Source organism: Dermochelys coriacea, chromosome 4 (genome assembly GCF_009764565.3).
Source record: "Dermochelys coriacea isolate rDerCor1 chromosome 4, rDerCor1.pri.v4, whole genome shotgun sequence".
In the NCBI taxonomy this organism is placed as follows: Eukaryota; Metazoa; Chordata; order Testudines; family Dermochelyidae; genus Dermochelys; species Dermochelys coriacea.
The window spans coordinates 97,898,414-97,922,332 of NC_050071.1; the positions used below are offsets into that span (position 1 = coordinate 97,898,414).

Below are 23,919 nucleotides of genomic sequence, written 5' to 3' on the forward strand. Positions count from 1 at the left end.
CTTCTCTTTTAAAATATGGACACCAGAACTGGACCTAATAATCCTGTATCAGTCTCACCAGTGCCAAATACAGAGGTCAAATCAGCTCCCTAATCTTCCTCATCCTCTTTCTACATCCACGGATTGCATTAGACATTTTTGGCAGTATCACACTGGGAGCTCATGTTGAGCTGCTTCTTCACACTAACCTCTAAATCCTTTTCAGAGTCACTCTTTTCCAGGATTCAGTCCTCCATTCTGTATTTATGGGCTGCATTATTTGTTCCTAGACGTATAACTTTTGCATTTGTGTTAAAATGCATTTTGTTTGAATAGGTGCAGTTTTCCACGCAATCCGGATAACTCTCTCTACTGCTGTTCTCATCGTTTTCCATTCCACCAATTTTTGTATCACTTGAAAACTTTATCAGCAGTGATTTTTATATTCCAGATTATTGATGAAAATATTACATAGCATTGGGCCTAAAACTGATCCTTGTGAACCCTATTAGACAACTGCTCTTTTAGATATGCCAGTTAGTCAGTTCTTAATCCATTTAATGTGTGCTTTATGGATATTGTATGTTGTAATATTTTTAATCAGAAAGTTGTGAAGTCCTAACTCAAACTTTAAAAAAAGTCTATTAAATCTCTGCAGTTATCTTTATCAACCAAACTTGTAACTTCATCAAAGAATGAAACAGTTTTGTTGGAGATGTATTTTCCATAAAACCATGTTTACTGACGTTAAAGAATTAAAGGCTAGGAATATAATAATCAGCTCTTCTATTTTGCCTAGAATTGATGTCAACTTGACTGGCCTGTATTATTTATTCTTTGTATTAGTGTTGTGCAGAGGAGCCCTATTAAATGGACCAGGACCCAACTGTAATACAAGCTGTACACAAACAGAACAAAAAATTGATCCCTGCCCCAAGGAGCTTACAATCTAAGACAAGAGAAACAACCTATGGATATAGACAAACAGGAGTACAAGTAAACAATAAGACAGTATTGTAAGTGCAACAGCAACATACAACAGCAGCCTCAACACACCAGCAGCCTCACTGTTATCAGGTTTTTTAGGCATCATGAAAAAATTTTGAGGAGGGATTTGAAAGTTGGTAGTGAGAGAGCTTTGCAGCTGTTTACAGGGAACATCTCACAAACGTGGGGCAGCTTGGGTAAAAGTACAAAGGTGCTTTTTTGAAAACTTAAGTGGGCGATGGAGGCTAGCATTGTGGGCTGATTTGGAGGTGAGAGCAGCACTCTCAATTAGCAAATGAGAGACGATGGGGATTGACTGTGAAGGGCTTTGAAAGTGAATACTTATTTTTTATTCAATAGAGAAGGGGGATCCAGCAGAGGCAAAGAGAAGGGTGACATGGTCAAAGCAATGGGCTGAGAAAATTATCTTTGCAGTAGCATTCTGAACAGATATGAGTGTGGCAAGATTGCACTTGTCAATGCCAGAGAGAAGAATGATGCAATAATCAAGACACAAGCTGATGAAAGCTTGGATGAGTTCTTAGCTCTGTGGATGGATAAGAGGCTTTGAGATGTTATGAAGAACATCTCATTACCTGGGTCATTCTGCTTGGCCTCTTTGCATATTGGCACAATATTAGCACTCTTCCAACATTCTAAAATTTCTTTGATATTCTGAGAATTAATACCAGCAGGCCCCTCCATTCTCATTTCTTTTATATAGTGTGGGATTTTTTTATTTCTGCCTTCACTTTGCTCCGGCACCAGAATGGACTTTTAGCCAAAGCTGTTCTTTCTTGATTATGGATTTGTTGCTTTATAACCATCTGATAAATTCTTAAAGAACTCCCAGTTTTTATCAGTTTTCCTAAATTATTCCTCCTAATCAATTTTTTGCTCATAATTTTCCTCATCTTTGGGGAAAATAGCCCTTCTTGAAGGGTAGGTGAGTGTGTTACTTATTGGGACTATACTCGGTTTGCATTAGTCCCTAGACAACCACCAATTTCTAGTCCTATGAGTAATTTCTTTATTCATCATAATGATGTCCAAAATAGTTACCTAGTGTTGGATATAATGTCTCTCTTGTTTGGAAAACTATCATTTAGTTTCTTAGAAACTCTGACTTTCCTTCTGGCTGCATGACACCTTCAGCATACATCTCCCAAGTTGAAGTCCATCAACGGAGTGACTGGGAAACTCAATATCTAGAGTTCAGCAGATTCAATCTAACCTCTTACATGGTCTACTGATTATTTAAGTGGAGAGCTTTCATGGCCATTTGGTTGACCAGCTCCCCATTCATATCCCTTGTGTGGTCTGGAATTCTGTGTTCCCTAATAGAGTGCACTCTGCAGCATTTTGACCCCAGAATGAAGCAAAAAGAGCTTTGAGAAGTTGCAGCATCCTTTCCTGGATCTGCTGCAACAGAAAAGGAGTGGATATCAAAGGATGAAGGCTGCCTGAAGATATTTACAGGGACACAGGCCAGACCTCACATGCCAATTCCCAAATTATACGAAAAGAACGAGAAAGGCAACAGGCTCCCCCTGAAAACCTTGGAATAGACTGTGGATATAGATAAGTACTGGGTCTTCTCTCAAGCCATGTTGCAAGTGGACAGGGGTGGTTACAAAACGATTTGTCTGGATGTCAACTATATGCAACACTAACAAATCGTTTTGTCTGTTACATAACCAATTGATGAAACTTGCTTGGCTCACACAGTTACAACATTTGCTTGAGTATGTGTGTTAAGGTTAAATAAAACTCATGAAAACTAAAACAAGAATCTCACAGCTCTAATGACTGGAAAAAAACAAGTAACGGAATCCTGTGCTTTTTAACATTCATGAGTCAATCTCCTGAATGCATTATATAATGTACATAGAATTTATATTTAAATAGATTTGCTGTGGTGATTTCACTGTAGTAGGGACAATAGTAGTAAGATGGCAAAAAATACAGGATTAATTGTTCAGACTTGGATGGCCAGCTGGAAACCTTAAGTTAATCAAACTGAAGAAACATGATTTGAAGATGGGCTTTAAAACATAAGGTGGCAGGTCTTCAGCTGTTCTAAAATGCTATAACTCCACTTACTAGCGCTCAACTTGGTAGCTGAGGATTTGTATCCTTGAGCATAGAAGACCTTAAATAACTCACTCAATGTATCTATTTGCTATATATCAAATTGGTCCATATATGATTACATATATCCCAGTACACCTGTATTTTGTTACAAATTCATTCTCTAGGTGGCAGCTCTGCCAGTAAGTCTCTGGAATGGGGATGCAGTAGCACAGGCACGCCACCTTCCCTGCCCAGGGACAGGCTCTGCTTATGCAGTCTGGAAGATGTGCTGATTCATTTCCTCTCCTGGATGGTCACTATTAGAAGGGTTCTAGGGAGCTTCCATTAAAAATAAATAAAACTGCTGTTCCTCGACGAGGATCCTGTTGAATCTGGCCTACAGTGGTTGTTCAGTGTTTGTTAAAGCTGTGCATGAGATGTACGTGATTGTATTTTCTTAACACTAAGATTTTTTTCTTAGAGCCAAATATCCTTCTCTTACTTCTAGTTAAGAGCATGAATAAATGGTCACCTAGCAGTCTTTCCTGTATGTCTGCTGCACAGTGATAGTGTAAAGAAGCACATTTTCTTCTGGACTGTGGCCAAAACTGCAGCTGGCAGCCTAAAGCCTGAATGAAATTGTTACTCCTAATCCAAATTTCCTCTTGTGTAGAACAAAACTCTCCTCTCGTGCCCCCAGCCATAGGTTAATTCTGAAACAATACATGTTAAGGTTAATTGACTTTTGTGGACTGAGAGGCTCCAGCCCATTCAATTCACTTTATTCTGTACCTGAAATATTTTTTTTTGTCCAACTACTTAACTGATTATGTGGATAAAATTAAATTTTACCATAGTTTACCAAAAAAAAAAACAACTCTTGGGATATCAATTAAGAACAGATTCATCTCTTAGCTCCATGAATGTTCCCATAAACTAGATCAGAAGTATTGTCTCCTCTAGTTAATATGCGTAATTACAAAATAGATTACAAGACATAATTTTGATCTTTAGGGTGCTTTTGAGAGTAAATCCTCTCAAGTTTTCTGGTCCAGTTGCTGCTTCACAGGCAGTGAGTACACCCTGTCTGACTGAAATGGATATAAACATCAACATGCCATCACTACCTTTGCTACGATATTATGTCCCGCCTTTGCCCATCAGCCAGCTCCGTTTGCTTTACATCTCTGCAAGACGCCATCTGCCTCTTGCAGTTGCTCAAAGCTAGCACCAACCTAACAGTAAGAGTGAAACTGCTCTGCTGAGGAAACTACTACTTGAACCTCCTGTCAGCCCCCACGCAGGGCTTCATGTCACATCGGGCCGGGCTTGAGAAGCTGTAGCCACGGACGGGGGGGGGAGAGGGGAAGTGACACTTTGAAATGTAAAGGAGGACTTGTGGCGCCTTAGAGACTAACCAATGTATTAGAGCATAAGCTTTCGTGAGCTACAGCTCACTTCATCGGATGCATCGGATGAGCCGTAGCTCACGAAAGCTTAGGCTCTAATAAATTGGTTAGTCTCTAAGGTGCCACAAGTCCTCCTTTTTCTTTTTTGCGAATACAGACTAGCACGGCTGCTACGCTGAAACTTTGAAACGTGTGGCTGATACACAGGCAAGCACACATCTTTCTTCCTATCACCGTGACAGCTTAACATTCTTCCTCAGCCTCAGCTTCGGCAAGGCGTGGCCGCGTCTGTCTCTACATTTCGAGCAGCACCCAGCCTCGCAACGGCACTGGGTTCCAAATAATGAATAAAGAAAAGGGAGGGAGTTCCTCTTTTCGGACCAGCAAGACCCACACCTGCTCTTTTTGCCCTTTGAAAGGCCAGGTGAAAGGCCACGTCACACGCAGCAGCTCACCAGCCATGCTGCTCTGCCCGGGGAAATTACCCATAGCGCGTTTCCGTCCAGTGTTATGTCAGAAGGGCTGGCTAAACCCGCCAAGCCGCGGCTGCTGGGATGGTGCTGAACAGTTTGTCCGCGCCCGCGCTTGCAAGTGCCCTCCCGTTCAGCACGGCTTCGCCTGCGCAACTCCCCGGGCTGGGTCAGACCTTGGCCCGGCCTATGGAGGGGCTGCCGCGGGCCCACCGGAGGATCAATCGCGAGTGGGGCCTATGGCGATTGAGGGCAGCGCCGCTCCGAGGGGAGCCCCGGGGCACCGAGCTCCTTCCCTGGGGGGGCCCAGCACCGCCCTGCCGCGGCATACGGGCTCCTGCTGCTCCGGGACTGCGGCCCGAGGGAGGATTTCCCGCCTTCAGGGGCACTGTGACCGCAGCCCCCAGAAGCGCAGCGCTCCCCGCGCCCTTCTCGTGTTGGGCAGCGGCCCGAGGCTCGGCACAGTCCATTTCTCCCACCACGGGGGGGGGGGGATGGTGGAACGGGGCCACAAGTGATCCTTGCCTCTGGAAGGCAAGCCCATGTACCTGCATTATTGAGGGTCGGACTCTGCTCGGCCAGAGAGACGGGGATGCTGAAGTGGACCCCCCTTGTTGGCGGGGCGGGGGGGGGGAAGTTGGTACGTTCCGGGGCGGGGGAGAGCGAGTCGCGCTAGCGCCGCTACTGTCAGTTGCGAGCAGCAGCAGTCTGGTTAACTGCAGGGTTGCGGGGCTCGCGATCGCAGCGTGAGACAGAGTCCAACGGTCTCCCCTTCCCCCGCCAGGCCCTGCCCGTGCGGGCCCCCGGGCAGAGCTGCACCTGCACGGCTTCGGGGGCGGCAGCAGCGTCAGGTGCCGAGCCCGGGCGCAGGCAGCGGTTTTCGTCCTCTCCGAGCCGGCGACGATGCCCGCGGTGCAGAAAACCGTGTCCGAGATTCGCTGCAGAGCGGAGGGTGAGTGCCACCGCAGCCCCGCCGGGGGCGCCTCTCTTGAGCTGCCTCCTTGTCTCCCCTGTATCGGGAGCTGAGCGGCGGCCCCTGGAGCTGTGCCGCACCGGGGGGCGGCGGAGGGATGAGGCGGGGAACCGCTCCCCCCGGCTGGAGCCCGACTGCGGTTTGTGCCCTGCGCTAGCTATTGAACGGGCTCCGCTCTGCCCACGCTCGTACCGTGACGCCTATCACCGTGGTGTCTGAATGCCCCCCTCCCACCCTGCAAACCTGCCGCCCGTGCTCGTTTTTTGTCTGTCATCTGCCTCGCTCTTCTCCCTGCCCCTCTGCTGCCCACTCGCCTCATCTTTGCGTGTGCACTTTTCACGGCTCTCTCCTCCTGCGTCTGTCTCTCTTACCCCCACATCTCAGGGCTCCCGGCTTCCCCCTCTAGCGCACCCCTGGCAGGAGGAGAGCCCTGGGCCAGCTGTCCAAGTCTGCCTCTCCCTCCCTCCAAATCCAGTCCCACCTGAATACCATTTCTTCGCTAAAGTGGGAGTTTTTATGATACGTGTTCTGGGTAGTTGGCAAAAAAAAAAAAAAAAAGTATTTTCATTGTTACTTAGAGCTAGTATTTGTGTAAGTAAACAACAGCAGTCATTTCATGTTGCCATCATTGTTTTTGTAGTAGGCTTGGTGCCTGGCTGAATTATTTAACTTCAGTGCAATATTTTCCTTCTTTGAATTAAGAATTTTTTTTACTTTTCTTGTTCACCTCACTGGCTTTCGCACAGAGCATGTTGTCTATCCATGTCAATGCTGAGCAACGGGAGATGAATGGGAATGCTGTTACCCTGTTGAAGAGTTATGGCTGATTACCTGGACTTTTTCATTCTTTAAAGGATGGTGTGTGCATTCTGTTAGTTCATACATGGGACAAAGGATGCAGTCAGTCTTAGTGCAAAAAATTATGAGAGGAATTTATGGCACCACTTGCCTGAACGTTGAGGACCGTGTAGATATTGGGCATCTTGCTCAGTTAGGATTCATTAGTCACTAGGTTTAAAAATATAATGAACCGCTTTATAAAAGCAATATATCACAAGAAAGATGTGCATTTTTATTAGGATAAATGTAAAAAGTATGTTAATGCAATATTTTAGGCTTTACACACAAATCAAAATTATGATTACTACAGTAGCTGTAATTTTGGACATAAATTATTATTTAGTATTATTTATAGCATGAGAGTTCATGTATTCTGGCCAGTGAGACTGAATCATGGTTGCTGTGAAAGTTATAACTTTGAGCGGTAGTAACATTTCATTATTGTAGATTTGCATTTAATTTCTTTGGATATGTTGTAGGATTTCACATTTGAGTCAGACTTTTGCACACTATGGGTTGGATTATCCCTAACCCTTACTGGGCCATGCAGGGGAGTAAGAAAGATTATTATGGCCCTGCCCTTCTTTCCCTTCATGTCTGAGTTAGGTCTGCTCAGATTGCTGTGGTAGAGGGTTGGGTTGGGGAAGGGTTGGATGGAGTGGAAACAGGGTCTACTGTCCTAATATCTCTCTCCCTGCCCTAGCAAGTAGATAGATAGAAGACTTGGTTATACCTCCGGCTTCCTAGGTTTTTTACCTAGCCAGGCACATAAAGAGAGTAGGGTATAAGATGAGCCCTGAAAAGGTGTGAAGTAATTTACTCCAATCCAGAGCAAAGGGGAAACACATGAAGAATTGTGATATACTGAGGCACAATTCCTTCCTGGTTTACTCCTGTGGTGGCGCAGGGTATGAGATAGGTTTAGTGATGCAATTTAGCCCTCTTTAACTTTCTAGTACTATACTATTTCTATATTTTTATCAAATATGTTAATTTTCGTTGAAAGCTAAATACAAATAGAAAAAATACAGGAAAACGTATGTTCTCTAATATCTCTGCACACTATACTTCTTGGTTTTTTTTTTGTTTTTTAAACAAAACCAAAAACCTTCCTTCTTGAACTGTTATGTAGCTACTTTGCTCACAATAGAAAGAGAAATTGACCAGGTTTAGTATCTTTTCATTCTCTTGGCTCAGTGTCATAGTGAAACTAGTTGTGGAGCCATTTGTACTGGCCTTTAAATATTGTTCAAGCTAAATTATTTTCAAATATGGCTTGCTTGGCCAGTGTGGATAGGGTTGAATCAAATTAGAACCACATACCAAGCTTAGGTTTCCAAATAGTTTTTACAAGCAAGTCTTTTTTACATTGTGATAGCATCCATCTACATTTTTAAAGAAAGCTTTCCAGCAATTCTAAAGTGAGATCCTCACCCTCATTCTGGTTCCAGTATGCTAGTGTAAAGGGGCTTAAAAGCCCCAGCCCCAGCTCCAGCCATAGAAGGATTCTCCAAGGTGAGGCACAGGTGAGACAGCTGTAAGACTACCTTCTGAGAGTCCTTAGGTAAAAAAGGCAAAATTGGAGGGATGAATAGTGGTTGGGTAATTCTTGCATTTTAAGTTTCTAGATATCTAGTATCCAGATAACATTCACAGACTCCTTTTTTTCCCCCAAGGTCTTGCCTTTCTTATCTTCTTCTCCACTTCCTTGCTTATCAGCAGAACACGGGGAAGGTTTGGGCTTGTTCTTTTAAGACTGCTTTTCTTTGTGGTGTTACTGCACCTTTTTTACTTTATTAGTTACTTTTGGAACTATATATCCTTCCCATACTACAAGTAACACTACTTACTATGTCACCACTTTCATTTACTTGCTGATTGGGGCCTTTTCCCTACTGGCCATGAACTATAAGATGAAAATGTTATTTTCCTAACCAAACTTAGGCTAACTTTAATTTTTTAAGTTTATACTAATCCTACAGCAAGAATAAAAGCATGCACCTTTTCTAAGTGTGAAGTATCTCCACTTTTACCCTGGAATCTTTTTCAGTGTTGTTTGGATTCCAAAGCAGGGCACTTAGAATTGGGCAAAACCTATTTGGGAACTCATAAAGCTAGATAGTGGGGTAGAGTTACTTCTTCTGTCTCCTCCTAGTTTTCCTTTTTCCTTCTTTCCATCCTCTTACATTTTGTCTACCTTATTTCTTAATCTCAGAACAGTTTAAACTAAATCCTGAATCCACTCAGTCATTTCTTAAAGTGACCCTGAAATAGATTGAAATGGAACATTACATTCCATCAACAATTTACAGATTTGCTGTTCTTGTTTACAAATAAATGTTTTGTTTTTCTTATTTAACTTTCACCTCTTCAAACTGACCTGAAAGTCACACAGGGTTCTTTCTGTTTGATGCTTCAGAAAGAGACTGCACTTTGGTTAACAGTTTTGTTGATGTGATATCCAACTCACTCTCCCTTAACTTGATGTCTCTGTAGTAATAACTGGAATAATAAGTAGTAAAAATGTGTGCATCAGAAAAGGAAGTAATTATTATTCTGAATATACAGGGGAAATAATTTTAAATATAAAGGTGCCTTTTTTGCATGATCAGTTTTCAGAGTAGAACTACACTTTGGAATTTGCCACCATATTTTTTTCAGTGCATATGACTGCACTTCTTCGTGGCAAATGCTTTTTCTTTCAGCTGAGGCATGTAGGGATGGGCATGGAGGGAAACCTTTGTTAAAAACGCATCATTCATCTCTGGTTAAATTTGCTATGGCTATATATTTAGCTGATCTAGAGAATAAGAATGATGCTTCTTGCAGAAATTTCTCTTCCCCCTCAGACTAGTAGGCACTACTATTGCAGCATCACAACTCCCACTGTGAGTGTGAAAATTATAATGTTCTTCCTTCTCACAGACAACAGGAGGTTAGCATCACTAGTAAACTGAGCTTCAGAATATTTTGTTACTTAGGGCATGTCTACACATACAGTGCTGCAGTTGTGCAGATGCAGCTGCACCGCTGAAGTGTGTCTGGTGAAGGTGCTCTGTGCAGATGGGAGAGAGCTCTCTCATTGACATAATAAAACCACCTCCATGAATAGCAGAAGCTGTGTTGGCAGGCGAAGCTCTCCCACCGACACAGCGCTGTGTACACAAGCACTTATGTCGGTGTAACTTATGTTGCTCAGAGAGATGGTTTTTCACACTCCTGAGTGTCACAAATTATGCCGACAAAGGCTATAATGTAGACTTAGCATTAGCTAATGCAAAAAAGAAGAGAGACAGCTTTTCATTCATCCATAGTCTCCAACAGTGCTGAATTTCTTTTCTGATAGCATATTGGTGTTCAGGTGAAATAGGAAGTAGGTTGCCTTAACATTAGATAGACATCTGTTTAACTATTCTAACTCAAACTTTAATAAGGAGCTTTGAATATTTCTTTTTGCAGGGGAGGATATGAGGTGATGGGTCACCTACTTCTGTTTTGTTGTTTGTTTGTTTTTTAATCTGTACTGTTCATTAACCAATTCCACCTGGAACAATTGATTCTTCACTTTCAATCATATCTTTGTTTATTGTTTCCTCGCAGATTAGTTGGGTGTAAATTGTTTCACTTTTACATTTGTTTCACTTCCGTAACTTAATTCTTGCAGACATTTTTGTAATGGTTTGTGTGTGAGAGAGAGTGTGTGTGGTTTTTAGAGGGGATGAAGGGGGTGTACAAGGCAAGGTCAAAGAAAGTTTAATCTAGCTTCCAGGGAGCCTTTTTCACTTGGGGATTAGTGAGAAGTAGAGGGCAAACCATTTTCTTTACCCCTGTAGTCTATTAAACATATGAATAAGACTTACTTGATTTCAAAACTTAGGCACTTTTAGTAAAGGATTATTTTATTATGAGAATTTTCTCCCATTCCTAAAACCACATTTTCTTTGTGTTTGTGACTTCAGTACCAGGCAAACTGGTTGAAACTATAGTAAAGAACAAAATTGTCAGACACAGGTGAACATAATTTGTTGGGGAAGAGTCAACATGGTTTTTGTAAAGGGAAATCATACCTCACCAATCCACTAGAATATTTTGAGGGGGTCAACAAGCATGTGGACAAATGGGATCCAGTGGATATAGTGTACTTAGATTTTCAGAAAGCCTTTGACAAGGTCCCTCACCAAAGGCTCTTAAGCAAAGTAAGCTGCCATGGGATAAGAGGAAAGGTCCTCTTATGGAGTGGTAAATGGTTAAAAGATAGGAAACAAAGGGTAGGAATAAATGGTCAGTTTTCAGAATGGAGAGAGGTAAGTAATGGTGTCCCACAATAAATCCTATTCAATGTATTCATAAATGATCTGGAAAAAGGGGTAAACAGTGAGGTGGCAAAATTTGCAGATGATACAAAACTGCTCAAGGTAGTTAAGTCCCAGACAGACTGTGAAGAGCTACAAAAGGATCTCTCAAAACTTCGTGACTGGACAACAAAATGGCAGATGAAATTCTATGTTGATAAATGCAAAGTAATGCACATTGGAAAACATAATCCCAACCACACATGTAAAATGATGGGGTCTAAATTAGCTGTTACCACTCAAGAAACAGATCTTGGAGTCATTGTGGATAGTTCTCTGAAAACATCCACTCAGTGTGCAGGGGCAGTCAAAAAAGCGAACAGAAAGGGATAGATAATGAGACAGAAAATATCATTGACTCTCTATAAGTCCATGGCACACTCACATCTTGAATACTGCGTGTGGATGTGATTGCCCCATCTCAAAAAAGATAGGTTGAAATTGGAAAAGGTTCAGAAAAGGCCAACAAAAATGATTAGGGGTATGGAACAGCTGCCATATGAGGAAAGATTAATAAGACTGGGGCTTTTCAGCTTGGAAAAGAGATGACAAAGGGGAGAAATGACAGAGGTCTATAAAATCATGACTGGTGTGGAGAAAGTAAATAAGGAAGTGTTATTTACTTCTCATAACACAAGAACAAGAACTGGGGGTCACCAATGAAATTAATAGGTAGCAGGTTTAAAACGAACAAAAGGAAGTATTTTTTCCACACAACACACAGTCAACCTGTGGAACTCCTTGCCAGAGGATGTTGTGAAGGCCAAGACTATAACAGGGTTCAAAAAAGAACTAGATAAATTCATGGAGGATAGGTCCTTCAATGGCTACTAGCCAGGATGGACAGGGATGGTGTCCCTAGCCTCTGTTTGCCAGAAGCTGGGAATGGGCAACAGGGGATGGATCACTCGGGGATTACTTGTTCTACCCATTCCCTCTGGGGCACCTGGTATTGGCCATTGTTGGAAGACAGGATACTGGGCTAGATGGACCTTTGGTCTGACCCAATATGGCTGTTCTTATGTTGGTAAAATTTGAGACTGACAGGCTTTTGATTATTTTACAATGAATTATAAGTTTATTTAGAAATTGATTAGTAGACTGGCTTCCTGTGACATTAAGTAGATTTTTATGATCCTATCATGAAAAAGGCATTCAGAAAGTGGTTTACTTTTTAGAAAAATAGTTGAGAATGACATATGAATGTCCTAGTTCATCTCAGTTTAAGATCTGTCCATAATACACAATTGTTGCAATGTGAGACAAGTTATATTTTTAAATCTGAAGAATAAAAAAGAAACCTCAGAAAGATGGTAGATTAGTTTCATAAAAATCCTAGTGTGTACACAATGTGAAGATCTCCCATTCAGTTATCTCGTTGCTCTCTAGCCCAGGAGTTCTCAGCCTTTCTTTCTGAGCGCCCTCCCCCCCCCATGCTATAAAAACTCCATGACTCACCTGTGCCTATAAAAGCCAGGGCCAGCGTTAGGGGGTAGGAAGCAGGACAATTGCTTGGGGCCCTGCCACAGGAGGCCCCACAAAGCTAAGTTGCTCAGGCTTTGGCTTCAACCCCAGGTGGCGGGGCTTGGGGCCCCAGGCTTCATGTCTGCACGACGGGGCTTTGGTTTCCTGCCCTGGGCCCCAGTGAGTCTAATGCCAGCCTTGCTTGGAGGACCCCTGAAACCTGCTTGCAGCTCCTCAGGGGGCCATGGGCCCCTCCTTGAGAACTGCTGCTCTAGCTGCATCTAGACCTATAGCTGACCATCTACATGACAGAGAACATAGAATCATAGAAGTTTAGGGTTGGAAGAGACCTCAGGTGGTCATCTAGTCCACCCCCCCCACCCCCTCTACTCAAAGCAGGACCAACCCCAACTAAATCATCCCAGCCAGGGCTTTGGTAAGCTGGACCTTAAAAACCTCTAAGGATAGAGAGTCCACCACTTCCCTAGGTAACCCATTCCAGTGCTTCACCACCCTCCTAGTGAAATAGTTTTTCCAACCTAGATCTCCCCCACTGCAACTTGAGACTATTGCTCCTTGTTCTGTCATCTGCCACCACTGAGAACAGCCTAGCTCCATCCTCTTTGGAACCCCCCTTCAGGTAGGTGAAAGCTGCTATAAAATTCCCCCTCACTCTTCTTTTCTTCCTCTCTTCATAAGTCATGTGCCCTAGCCCCCTAATAATTTTCATTGCCCTCCACTGGACTATCTCCAGTTTGTCCATATCCTTTCTGTAGTGGGGGGCCCAAAACTGTACGCAGTGTTCCAGATGTGGCCTCACCAGTGCTGAATAGAGGGGAATAATTACTTCTCTTGATCTGCTGGCAATGCTCCTACTAATGCAACCCAATATGCCGCTAGCCTTCCTCGCAACAAGAGCACACTGTTGACTCATATCTAGCTTCTCATCCACTGTAATCCCCAGGTCCTTTTCTGCAGAACTGCTGCTTAGCCAGTCAGTCCCCAGCCTGTAGCAGCGCATGGGATTTTTCCATTCTAAGTGCAGGACTCTGCACTTGTCCTTGTTTACCTCATCAGATTTCTTTTGGCCCAATCCTCCAATTTGTGGTCTTGGTCACTCTGGATCCTATCCCTACCCTCCAGTGTATCTACCTCTCCCCGCAGCTTAGTGTCATCCACGAACTTGCTGAGGGTGCAATCCATCCCATCATCCAGATCATTAATGAAGATGTTGAACAAAATCGACCCTCGGGCACTCTGCTTGATACCGGCTGTCAACTAAACATCGAGCTGTTGATCGCTATCCGTTGAGCCCGACGATCTAGCCAGCTTTCTATCCACTGTACAGTCCATTCATCCAATACATACTTCTTTAAACTTGCTGGCAAGAATACTGTGGGAGACTGTATCCAGAACTTTGCTAAAGTCAACGTATATCATGTCCACCGCTTTCCCCATATCCACGAAGCCAGTCATCTCTTCATAGAAGGTAGTCAGGTTGGTCAGGCATGACTTGCCCTTGGTGAATCCATGTTGACTGTTCCTGATCACCTTCCTCTCCTCCAAGTGCTTCAAAATGGATTCCTTGAGGTCCTCCATTATTTTTCCGGGGACTGAGGTGAGGCTGAACCAGTCTGTAGTTTCCCGGATTCTTTTTCTTCCCTTTTTTTAAAGATGGGCACTATACTTGCCTTTTTCCAGTCATCAGGGACCTCTCCTGATCACCATGAATTTTCAAAGATAATGGCCCGATTCTGCACATCGGGATGGTTTGTTCCTGTGCCCTCACTAAGGCTTCTTTAAAATACAGCCAGCTCTCCTGGACTCCTTTCCCCCACATATTAGCCTCCCAGATGATCCTGTCCATCACTTCCCTGAGGGAGTCAACGTCTGCTTTTCTGAAGTCCAGGGTCCGTATTCTGCTGCTCTCCTTTCTTTCTTTTGTCAGGATCCTGAACTCCACCATCTCATGGTCATCTTAATTTAAGCAGTTTGTAATAATTGGATTTGTTGCAGGATGGTACTCAACTTTTTTTGTATGAAGAAAATTTGTAAAACTGTCTGAGTTACAGGTAATTTAAAATTACCTTACTTATGCAGTAGCAACTCTGTAGTGAAGGTTTCATTTAAACCATATTTATTTAATATAACCATATTTTCATTATAAACCATATTTTCCCTCTTCTTATAACTTTTTGCTTTGAAATTATTTTTAACTAAAAGAAATTTCAGAGTACGTTAGAGGCTTTTTTAACTTATTGAAGGCAATTTAGTCCAACTTAAAATTATGGCTGCAAATATAAACTGAAATGTTAATCAATGTCATACTTTATTTGGGAGAAGTCCCTCTAGTTAAAAGAAAATCACATTGATTATGATATTTCAAACTTTGCATGTGGATAAACACCATTTAAAAACTAGGGCATAGGCAGATAGTCACCTTTAAGATATTTATTTTAAAAATGTATTTGCTTGCTATGGCATTGTGTGTTTTATGAAGTCTGCATGGTCCCATGATCTCATTGTAAAGCTTAGGCAGACCTCAAAGAGAACAAACGGTGGAGTGATAGAGACAACCCTGTTTAACTGCTAAAATTTTCATGGCAGTGCAAGACATTTGGAGCTGTCTGAGGAGAGGAGCTGGTGGCATTGCAGAACTCAAACTCTGCAGGACATTGTGAAATAGGCTCTAAACTTGGTGAGCTCCTAATGTCTAATTTTAAGGAAGGGTGTGGGAATGAGCTGTAGCTAGTGGAAAGTAGGTTACTGGGTATTTTGAAGATCTCCTAAACTTCTGTTTGGGGCCCTTTTTCATTAAAAAATAAAAAGGGAAAATTAACCAATAAAATGTATTTCCTTTAAGTTTAACTATGGTATATGGAAATTAACATAAGGGGAGGTAGATAAATATTCAAATATCATTCCAATTTCTTAGTTTCTTAAATGAACATAGATGTGGAAAATATCACATTGCACATTTCAGAATCAGCCTTAGTACTGTCCCTCTTACTTGGTCATGACCCAAGGCTCATACCGTGTCTGGAATTTATGACATTTTTGAAATCATTCTAAATTAAAATAACACATTCTGCAGATACATCAGCTCTTTCCTGTATTGCTCGTTAGATAAGTATTGTACTGGCTTGGTATGATAACAGGTTCCTCTGAAATGAGCAGTTGATATTTGTACAATAGAGTTGAAAAAAGTGGATATATAGTCTGTATCTGACTTGCACTGGGATGTTCAATGGGGACAGTATAAATACTATTGTACAGGCAGAGAGAATAAAGTACTTTGGACTTTCTACCACACAAGTAAATGAGTGAATGGTCCTGTTTCTGGAGTGCATATGGGATAAAATTCCATATGGCATAAGCCTTGTGTTAGCCCTCTACAAAGAGGTAAATTTAATCCATGAAGAATAAAATATGAAGTGTGGTATCTTGACCATAGCAGGAAGTTGACATGCACAAGGGTTAAGCTGCTGGACTGCATTTGGTGGTTAAATTTATGACACAAGATGCAGGTGTCCGTGGCGCATAATGGGCAGGTGGATTGGAGAATGATCTGTATTGATAGGTGACTGTCAAGTATCAAGGCACAGGCAATTATACATAGTGGTCGGAGCAGTGGCGGTCAGGCCTAGTGGTCAGGCCAAGGGTTGGGGTCTGAGCCAGAGTCAGGAGCAAGCAGGGCTGGAGCAGGATAGGAATGAGGCTTAGAACAAGGCTGGAACACTGTGGCATACGCATTGAGCAGCCATCAACCTGTCACTGTTGCTGAGCTTAAACGCAGACCTGTTTGCCTGACAGTGATGGTTTAAGGTATATGTAGTTCATGCTAGAAATATATTACACACAAAGAACTAGAACATTTTTTATAAGTGTTTAGGTGTATCTGTGGGTTCCAACCTGGCTGATGACCGATGTGGATGCCATACAATGGAACTTGTTTTTTCAGTTTACTTTTTAAAACCTAGGTAATTACACACACAAAAACTACATTAAAAGAGCATTATTAATAGATACTTATAGATTCAGTCACTTATCTTACCTTTTGTTTTTTTAAACTACATAGATCCCAAAAGATTTTAATCATCTAGTCTGACCTCCTCCAGAAACACAGGCCAAAGAACTTCAGCTGGTAATAATTTTACTTCCACTGACATAACTACCCTAGGATCTCTTAAACTGTAGTCAAAGGCATACCCCAACACCACCAGGCTACCTGAGGCTTCTTGACTTTGTAAGGCAAATCTTCCATAACTCATTTTATTCTTGTAGGTCTTTTCTGAACCTTTTCCAATTTGGTAATGTTCTTTTAAAAATGTGGACATGAAAACTGGACATAGTATTACAGTAATGGACTAACTAATATAGAGTAGTAATTAATAACATGTCCATGCTTCTGCTCAATATTCCCCTACTTACATATCTAAAAATTGCATTTGCTTTCAGTCTCATTGTTTTGCAAGTTCATGTTCAGCTAGTTATCTATCTTGATGCCTGAGTCCTTTTCTGAGCAACTGATTTCCAAAATATGTCCCCAACCTGTTAGCATGGCCTGTGTTCTTGGATCCTAGATGGATAACCTTGCATTTAGCAGTATTAAATTTCATGTTGTTCAGATGAACCCAGTTTACCATGCAACCTGGATCATTCTATAGAACTTGCCTATCCTTATAATTATTTACCACTCCACCAACCATTGTGCCTTCTTCCATTTTACAAGCAATTCTTGAGGGATAATTAACAATGGAAATTCCACAATGCCTTTTGGTGTCATTTTTCAGAATAGAATCTAGTTTAAATTTTATAATTTGTTGTTATTACTATTATCCTGTCTCCACTGTGTGCTGTGGAAACTTCAGCTGCAGGTTTCCTCAGAGCTACTGGGCAGAACTTCAAGCATTTACTGCCAAAACACTGAACTGTATGGTGATAATGTATACCATTCACTGACAAGAAGGTGGAGCTCATTGGTATGGATTAATGTATTTGAAATGAAAAACATTAACAGGTGGTAATATATCTCTAGTATATTTTAGGTAATATTTGTGTAAGGCCATTTTATAATTCTAGTAAAACATAATCCAGCATAATGTATGCTCCATTATCATTGTTTCTTGATGCTTTACCCCCTTATTCATGCTTAACAATGCTCCCTCTGTGTCTTATGCTTAGTTTTCACCACTCAATTGCTGAATCAATCTGCAATTAGTATGCAGTGGTTTAGGGGATATAGGTATGTGTATGTGTGTGTGTATGTATAGATAAATAAAGATACAGATATCATTGCAAGAGTGACAGATAATTATCTTTACATCAGCTGTACTGCCAAAATTATTTCATGTCTTTTTTTTTTCTTTAACCAAAAATCTCTTATTTGTACCCTGGAATCAGAAAGCATGGTTTGTGGCAGATTGCTTTGATCTAATGGTCTCTTTTGGGTGCTAAGAGAGATGTAGATTAAGAGCTCAACTGCTAATAAATTTTAATTACACAGATATGTAAACACTACATTATAAATGAGTTTGTCTAGAGGAAGATCACTATGCTATTAACTTTTTGTTCTTCTGAATAAGCAAATTGGTCAGGGTGCAGTGAAAAAGAAAAACCAACTTGTAGCAGCTTAAAAAGCTCATCTGGAAAGCTGTTGTAGAATAGAAAGAATGTGATCAGTATAACTAGAGGTATATAGTGATGTGTGTTCTGAGATTTTATTATTAATTTACTAGTAAACAAGGCAATTCCATCATTTTTATTGTTTATGGCTATAGGTTAGTTAGGGCTTGTCTACACTTACCGGAGGATCGACGCTGCGGCGATGGATGCATTGGCGGTCAGTTTAGTGAAGACCCGCTAAATTGACCACCAATCATTCACCTGTTGACTCCTGTACTCCACCTGATCAAGAAAAGTAAGGGGAGTTGATGTCGCTTAGTGTGGACTCCGTGGTAAGTAGATCTAAGCTAAGTCAATTTGAGTTACGTTATTCACGTCACTCAAATTGTGTAGTTTAGATCAACTTTTCCCTTTAGTGTAGACAAGGCCTTAGGCTAGCCTTCTTCGTTTGTTCAGTTGAGGCACTTGATATCCTACTGGATTTTTTTTCTGTTAGGATATTTTCACCATCAACCCTAGAAAGATCTATTTAGCAAAGATTAACCAAAATATTTCTTCGCTGGTGTACTATTGATAATAATTATGATATTATATTATGTTCTGTAACTTTGTAAAGCTCCAAACATTTCAGAAAGCTACATGGTTGTTGCACCAAATAATTTACAGTCTGCAAATTAGGCAAAGATAGCCTATGAACATAGGAAGAGGATGGGGAATTAGTATATATTAAAAGGATGTAGTTATAATATTCCCTTTGACATTCAGTGACAATGTAATAGTTAATGTAACAAGGAAGAAGAGCTTTGAAATTGATATGTGGGATGATTTAGTATTTGTGCACAATATACAAGTTTAACCTTAATTTTGAATGTTCTCTGTTTACAGTGCTTGATTTGGGGATAATTACAACATCTCTGTAATATATTTTACCCTGAATACTGATAGGTAGTTTCAGACTTAACTCAAATTTAAATAGATTTTTATCTGGGATTTTTTTATAAGGTATGAATTTTTAATGAGTGAATGCTAAACAAGAAACCCAAAGAGAGCCAAGGGGTACACCTTTTTTGTATTTAAAATGTTTTACATTAATAAGTAAAAGTGTATTTTCATTTAGTCATCTAATAAGCAGATTCTCAACTGACAAAATATAATTAAAATTATTTTATATTTTAAAGGCTACGGGAAGACGGATGATGTTTCAGAGAAAACTTCACTCGCTGATCAAGAGGAAGTGAGAACTGTATTCATCAATCAACCTCAGTTGACCAAATTCTGCAATAATCATGTCAGGTATTACGTTTTTATAATGTTTAGTGTTTTATAAATATTAAAAATATGTATGTAGTGCCATAGCTTTGCATGTTACTTAACAAAGACTAAGTAAAGACAGTGTTCCTGGCCCAGTTAACAAGTTTAAACAGAAAATGGAAATAACATATACAGGAAAAGTAGAGAAGACACAGACTCACAATCATACTTCTTTGTTTTAGTGAATTTTGGGTTATGCCTGCAAAGGTGTGATTGCAACCCAGTTGATGTATTTGAGCTAGCTTTGATATAGCTAGCTCAAGTAACAATAGCACTGAAGACAAGGCACCATGGACTGTGCAAACCCTCCCCAGACCTTGGGTCCGTATGTCAGCGGCAAGCCTGTGCTACCATGACTTCACTGCTATTGTTACTTGAGGAAGCTAGATTAAAGCTAGCTGAGGTATGTCTATGCATGCTGCAGTCACACCACTGATTGCAGTTTAGACTGCCTAAGTTTCTGACGTTTTTAAATACCTAATGATATGAAAAGTGGATTTTCAGGAGACATCCGAAAGAGTGAATATACTTGAAGGGGAATTTATTTCAGCCTGTATGGAATATCATGAAAAAGGCATGAAGGATAGAATGGGAGGATACCAAGAGAGTAACGAGGTAAAAACTGGGTACAGCACATTATTTGGAAACTACTTAGAGAAGTACTTTGGCTATAGAATCAAAAGTCTTTTCTCAAACTTTCACTTTGAATTTACAATGCAGTGAAAATGTTTGAAAGAGCAGAGAAGCATTCTGCATACTATTGTTATTTGCAGTATACTTAAAAAGAATGCTGTGGGTACACGGTAGTCCAAAACTTTTGGTTTGTTCTCAGACTACAGACTAGAAATCTGCATTGTAACAAAATAACTATTGGATATTTGCACTCAAGTGACCACACTGATCTCTAGCTTCAGTACTGTCACAGGGAATAGCATTTTAAACTGGAGTAGAATTTACTCACACCAAAATATGTAACAAGTGACATGTTTTGTTGTCCCATGCCTTGTATGCTTTTGTTGTCCCATGCCTTGTTGTTCCATTGTATAGATGTGTGGGGTAATGAAAGTAATGCTAGGTATGCAGTGGGCAAACTACAGCATGTGGGCACATCCGTCCTGCGGGACCGTCCTGCCTGGTCCTTGAGCTCTCGGCCAGAGAGGCTAGTCCCTGGCTCCTCGCACACTGTCCCCCCCCCCGTAGCTATGCCACTGCGCGGACAGCGTGGCTTGTGCCCACCCACCTCCCAGGCTTTCCAGTAAGCCAGTCCTGCCGCTCCGAGTGGCATGGTAAGGAGGCGGGGAGCCGGGGGCGGGGTTGGATAAAGGGCAGGAGGTCCCGAGGGGCAGTCAGGGGACAGGGAGCAGTTGGACGGGGCAGTCAGGGGACAGGGAGCAGGGGGCGGTTGGATGGGGTGGAGGTTTGGGGGGCGGTCAGGGGACAGGGAACGGGGGGTTTGAATAGGTGTGGGAGTCCTGGGGGGCCTGTTGGGGGCAGGGGTGTAGATAGGGGTCGGGGCAGTCAGGGGCCAGAGAGCAGAGAGGGTTGGATAGGGGGTGGGGACCCGGAGGGGCAGTTAGTGGTGGGGGGTCCCGGGAGGGGGCAGTCAGGGGACAAGGAGCAGGGGGGTTGGATGCGTTGGGGGTTGTCATAAAATAAAGGGAAGGGTAAACACCTTTAAAATCCCTCCTGGCCAGAGGAAGAACCCTTTCACCATGTCAAGGTTCCTTTCACACTCTGAACTCTAGGGTACAGATGTGGGGACCTGCATGAAAACCTCCTAAGCTTACTTTTACCAGCTTAGGTTAAAACTTCCCCAAGGTACAAACTATTTTACCCTTTGCCCTTGGACTTCCACTGCCACCACCAAATGTCTCACCTGGTTTATTTTTGGGAAAGCGTTGTTTGGAAATGTCTTTCCCCCCAAAATCCTCACCAAAACCTTGCACTCCCCTGCCTGGGGAAGGATTGATAAAAAATCCTCACCAATTTGCATAGGTGAACACAGACCCAAACCCTTGGATCTTAAGAACAATGAAAAAAGCATTCAATTTCTTACAAGAAGAATTTTAATATAAAAAAAAATTAAAAAGAATCACCTCTGTAAAATTAGGATGGTAAATACCTTATAGGGTAATTAGATTCAAAACATAGAGAATCCCTCTAGGCAAAACCTTAAGTTACAAAAAGACACAAAGACAGGAATCAGAGTAGCAGCCGTGTTAGTCTGTATTCGCAAAAAAATAAAAGGAGTACTTGTGGCACCTTAGAGACTAACAAATTTATTTGAGCATAAGCTTTCGTGAGCTACAGCTCTCTTCATATGCTCAAATAAATTTGTTAGTCTCTAAGGTGCCACAAATACTCCTTTTATTTTTTGCTAAAAACAGGAATATGCATTCTATTCAGCACAGCCTATTTTCTCAGCCATTTAAAGAAATCATAATCTAACGCATTTCTAGCTAGATTACTTACCAAGTTCTAAGACTCCATTCCTGTTCTGTTCCCGGCAAAAGCATCACACAGACAGAGAAAAATGTTTTTTTTTCTCCCCCCCCAGCTTTGAAAGTATCTTGTCTCCTCATTGGTCATTTTGGTCAGGTGCCAGCGTGGTTATCCTAGCTTCTTAACCCTTTACAGGTGAAAGGGTTTTTCCTCTGGCCAGGAGGGATTTTAAAGGTGTTTACCCTTCTCTTTATTTTTATGACAGGGGTTCTAAGGGGGGCAGTCAGGGTGTGGGAAGTGGCAGGGGGCTGATAGGGGGCGTGGGCCAGGCTGTATGGGGAGGCACAGCCATCCCTACCCAGCTCTCCATACAGTTTTGCAACCCCAGTATGGTCCTTGGGCCAAAAAGTTTGCCCACCCCTGGTTTATAGTAACAGGGTGTCCTGGCCCTTTAAGGTAAGCTATAGTGTGTGATGCTGTTCTTTGTTCAGCCCATAACAAGGGAATTTAGGAAATATAGTTCTCAGGACTGAGAGGAATTAGAGGCTGTTTAAGCAAGGAATGTTTGGCAGAAGGAATATAGACAGGCCCATGCATTGGGAGACTGAGATCTGGAGGAAGCCGAAGCTGTTTGGAAAGATAAACACAGAAGTGGTTGTTGAAGAAGTCAGATGACTAAGAGGAAGGAATTCCATGGAGGGGTGAAAATTGGATTATTGTAGGATCTTGGTTTCTTTCTTTTTTTTTTTTAATGTTTGTTAGGAGCCCTAAGAGCAGGGGAAATACTGGAAAAAGGTGAAGGAATGGTGCTTGTGTAATCTTTGGGTGGGCTAGAGTTCACTTCATTGCCCTTCCGGAGTGCCTTACAAAACCCCAGCTCCCATATAAAAGTAGTTGGAGATCCAGAGTTCAGTCTCTTAAGGATTTTCAGCTAGGAGTGCATGGTATCAACCTCCCCCCATTCATGTCATAAAAGGAACTAGCAAATTAATTAAATAACTTATAAAATCTTATGATAAAGAAACAAATAATAATCTAATTTTACAGCATAATATGGCTATTTATAATCCACAGACATTATCTTCACAGTTATACATAAATAATAAATACAAAAAAATTAAAATCTGAACAGTTCAGTCCCCATAGAAAACAGTGAAAAGAAATTGAGAATTCCCAAAAGCTTAGGTTTAGTTCACCTAAGTCTCAGTTAGTCTTGATCACCAAATCTATACAGTTTGCTGAGTCCTAAACAACATCTTCCCTCCACTTGCTTGTGGGAATCTTTAGTTGGAATTCATGCAGATGCTTCCTCTGCTGAAATCACTGCTAGCCAGTTAGCTAACTGATTAACCAATTACTCAGTTAAGTCACAAGTGTATAGATTTAAATAAAACCTTGCTGCAAAATGCTTCACAGTTAGGGACAACAGCCTGTTTTCTGCTCCTAGGCTCAGCTTCTCCCAAATCAGACAGGACATACCTGGCCCTTTATAAAGCAGCTGCCCTGACTGTTTGCCCTCATGGAGTCTGACCCCAGGAACAGGGAAACTATTGGACCATACCCAAAAGTACCACACCCAATTCCAGAAGATTCTGGATGTGGACTGCATGACACTCAGTGTGTGAGAGTTTTTGGCTAGCTGTATTCCAGGACTGCTCGCCACCATTATCATCAGTGTGCTGCAACTGGTCAGAAGAGCCACCTGCTTCCTGGAAGCTCTGCAGCAACTCGCTTCTTTATGCATCTTTGTTTTTGTGCTTGTGAATAAAAGTTGCTTTGAAAATGAAAAAAAAAACCCATCAAAAAACCAATGACCCAGACACAACTCAAGCCTACCTCCCCCAATGGGTCTCGTAAAGAGATATCTCCCTATTAGGCACATGGGTTACACTTGGACAGATAATCAGGCTTGATGCCTGTCTGGAGCTTCCAGTATAGGGTGAGTGAAAACTCCTCTTCACATGAATGCTGTTACAAAGAGGGAGTTGGATATG

At 41.8% G+C, this 23,919-nt stretch overlaps 1 protein-coding gene across 1 annotated transcript in view; it reads left to right on the forward strand.

The window, feature by feature from the left end:
* Positions 1-5,612: 5,612 nt before the first annotated feature.
* ATP8A1 (ATPase phospholipid transporting 8A1) overlaps positions 5,613-23,919 on the forward strand; it is a 262,923-nt gene continuing 244,616 nt past the window's right edge. Inside the window, 2 exon segments of the mRNA XM_038400205.2 lie at positions 5,613-5,870; positions 19,351-19,465. Coding sequence (XP_038256133.1) covers positions 5,822-5,870; positions 19,351-19,465 — 164 coding nt within the window. The 5' untranslated portion in view covers positions 5,613-5,821.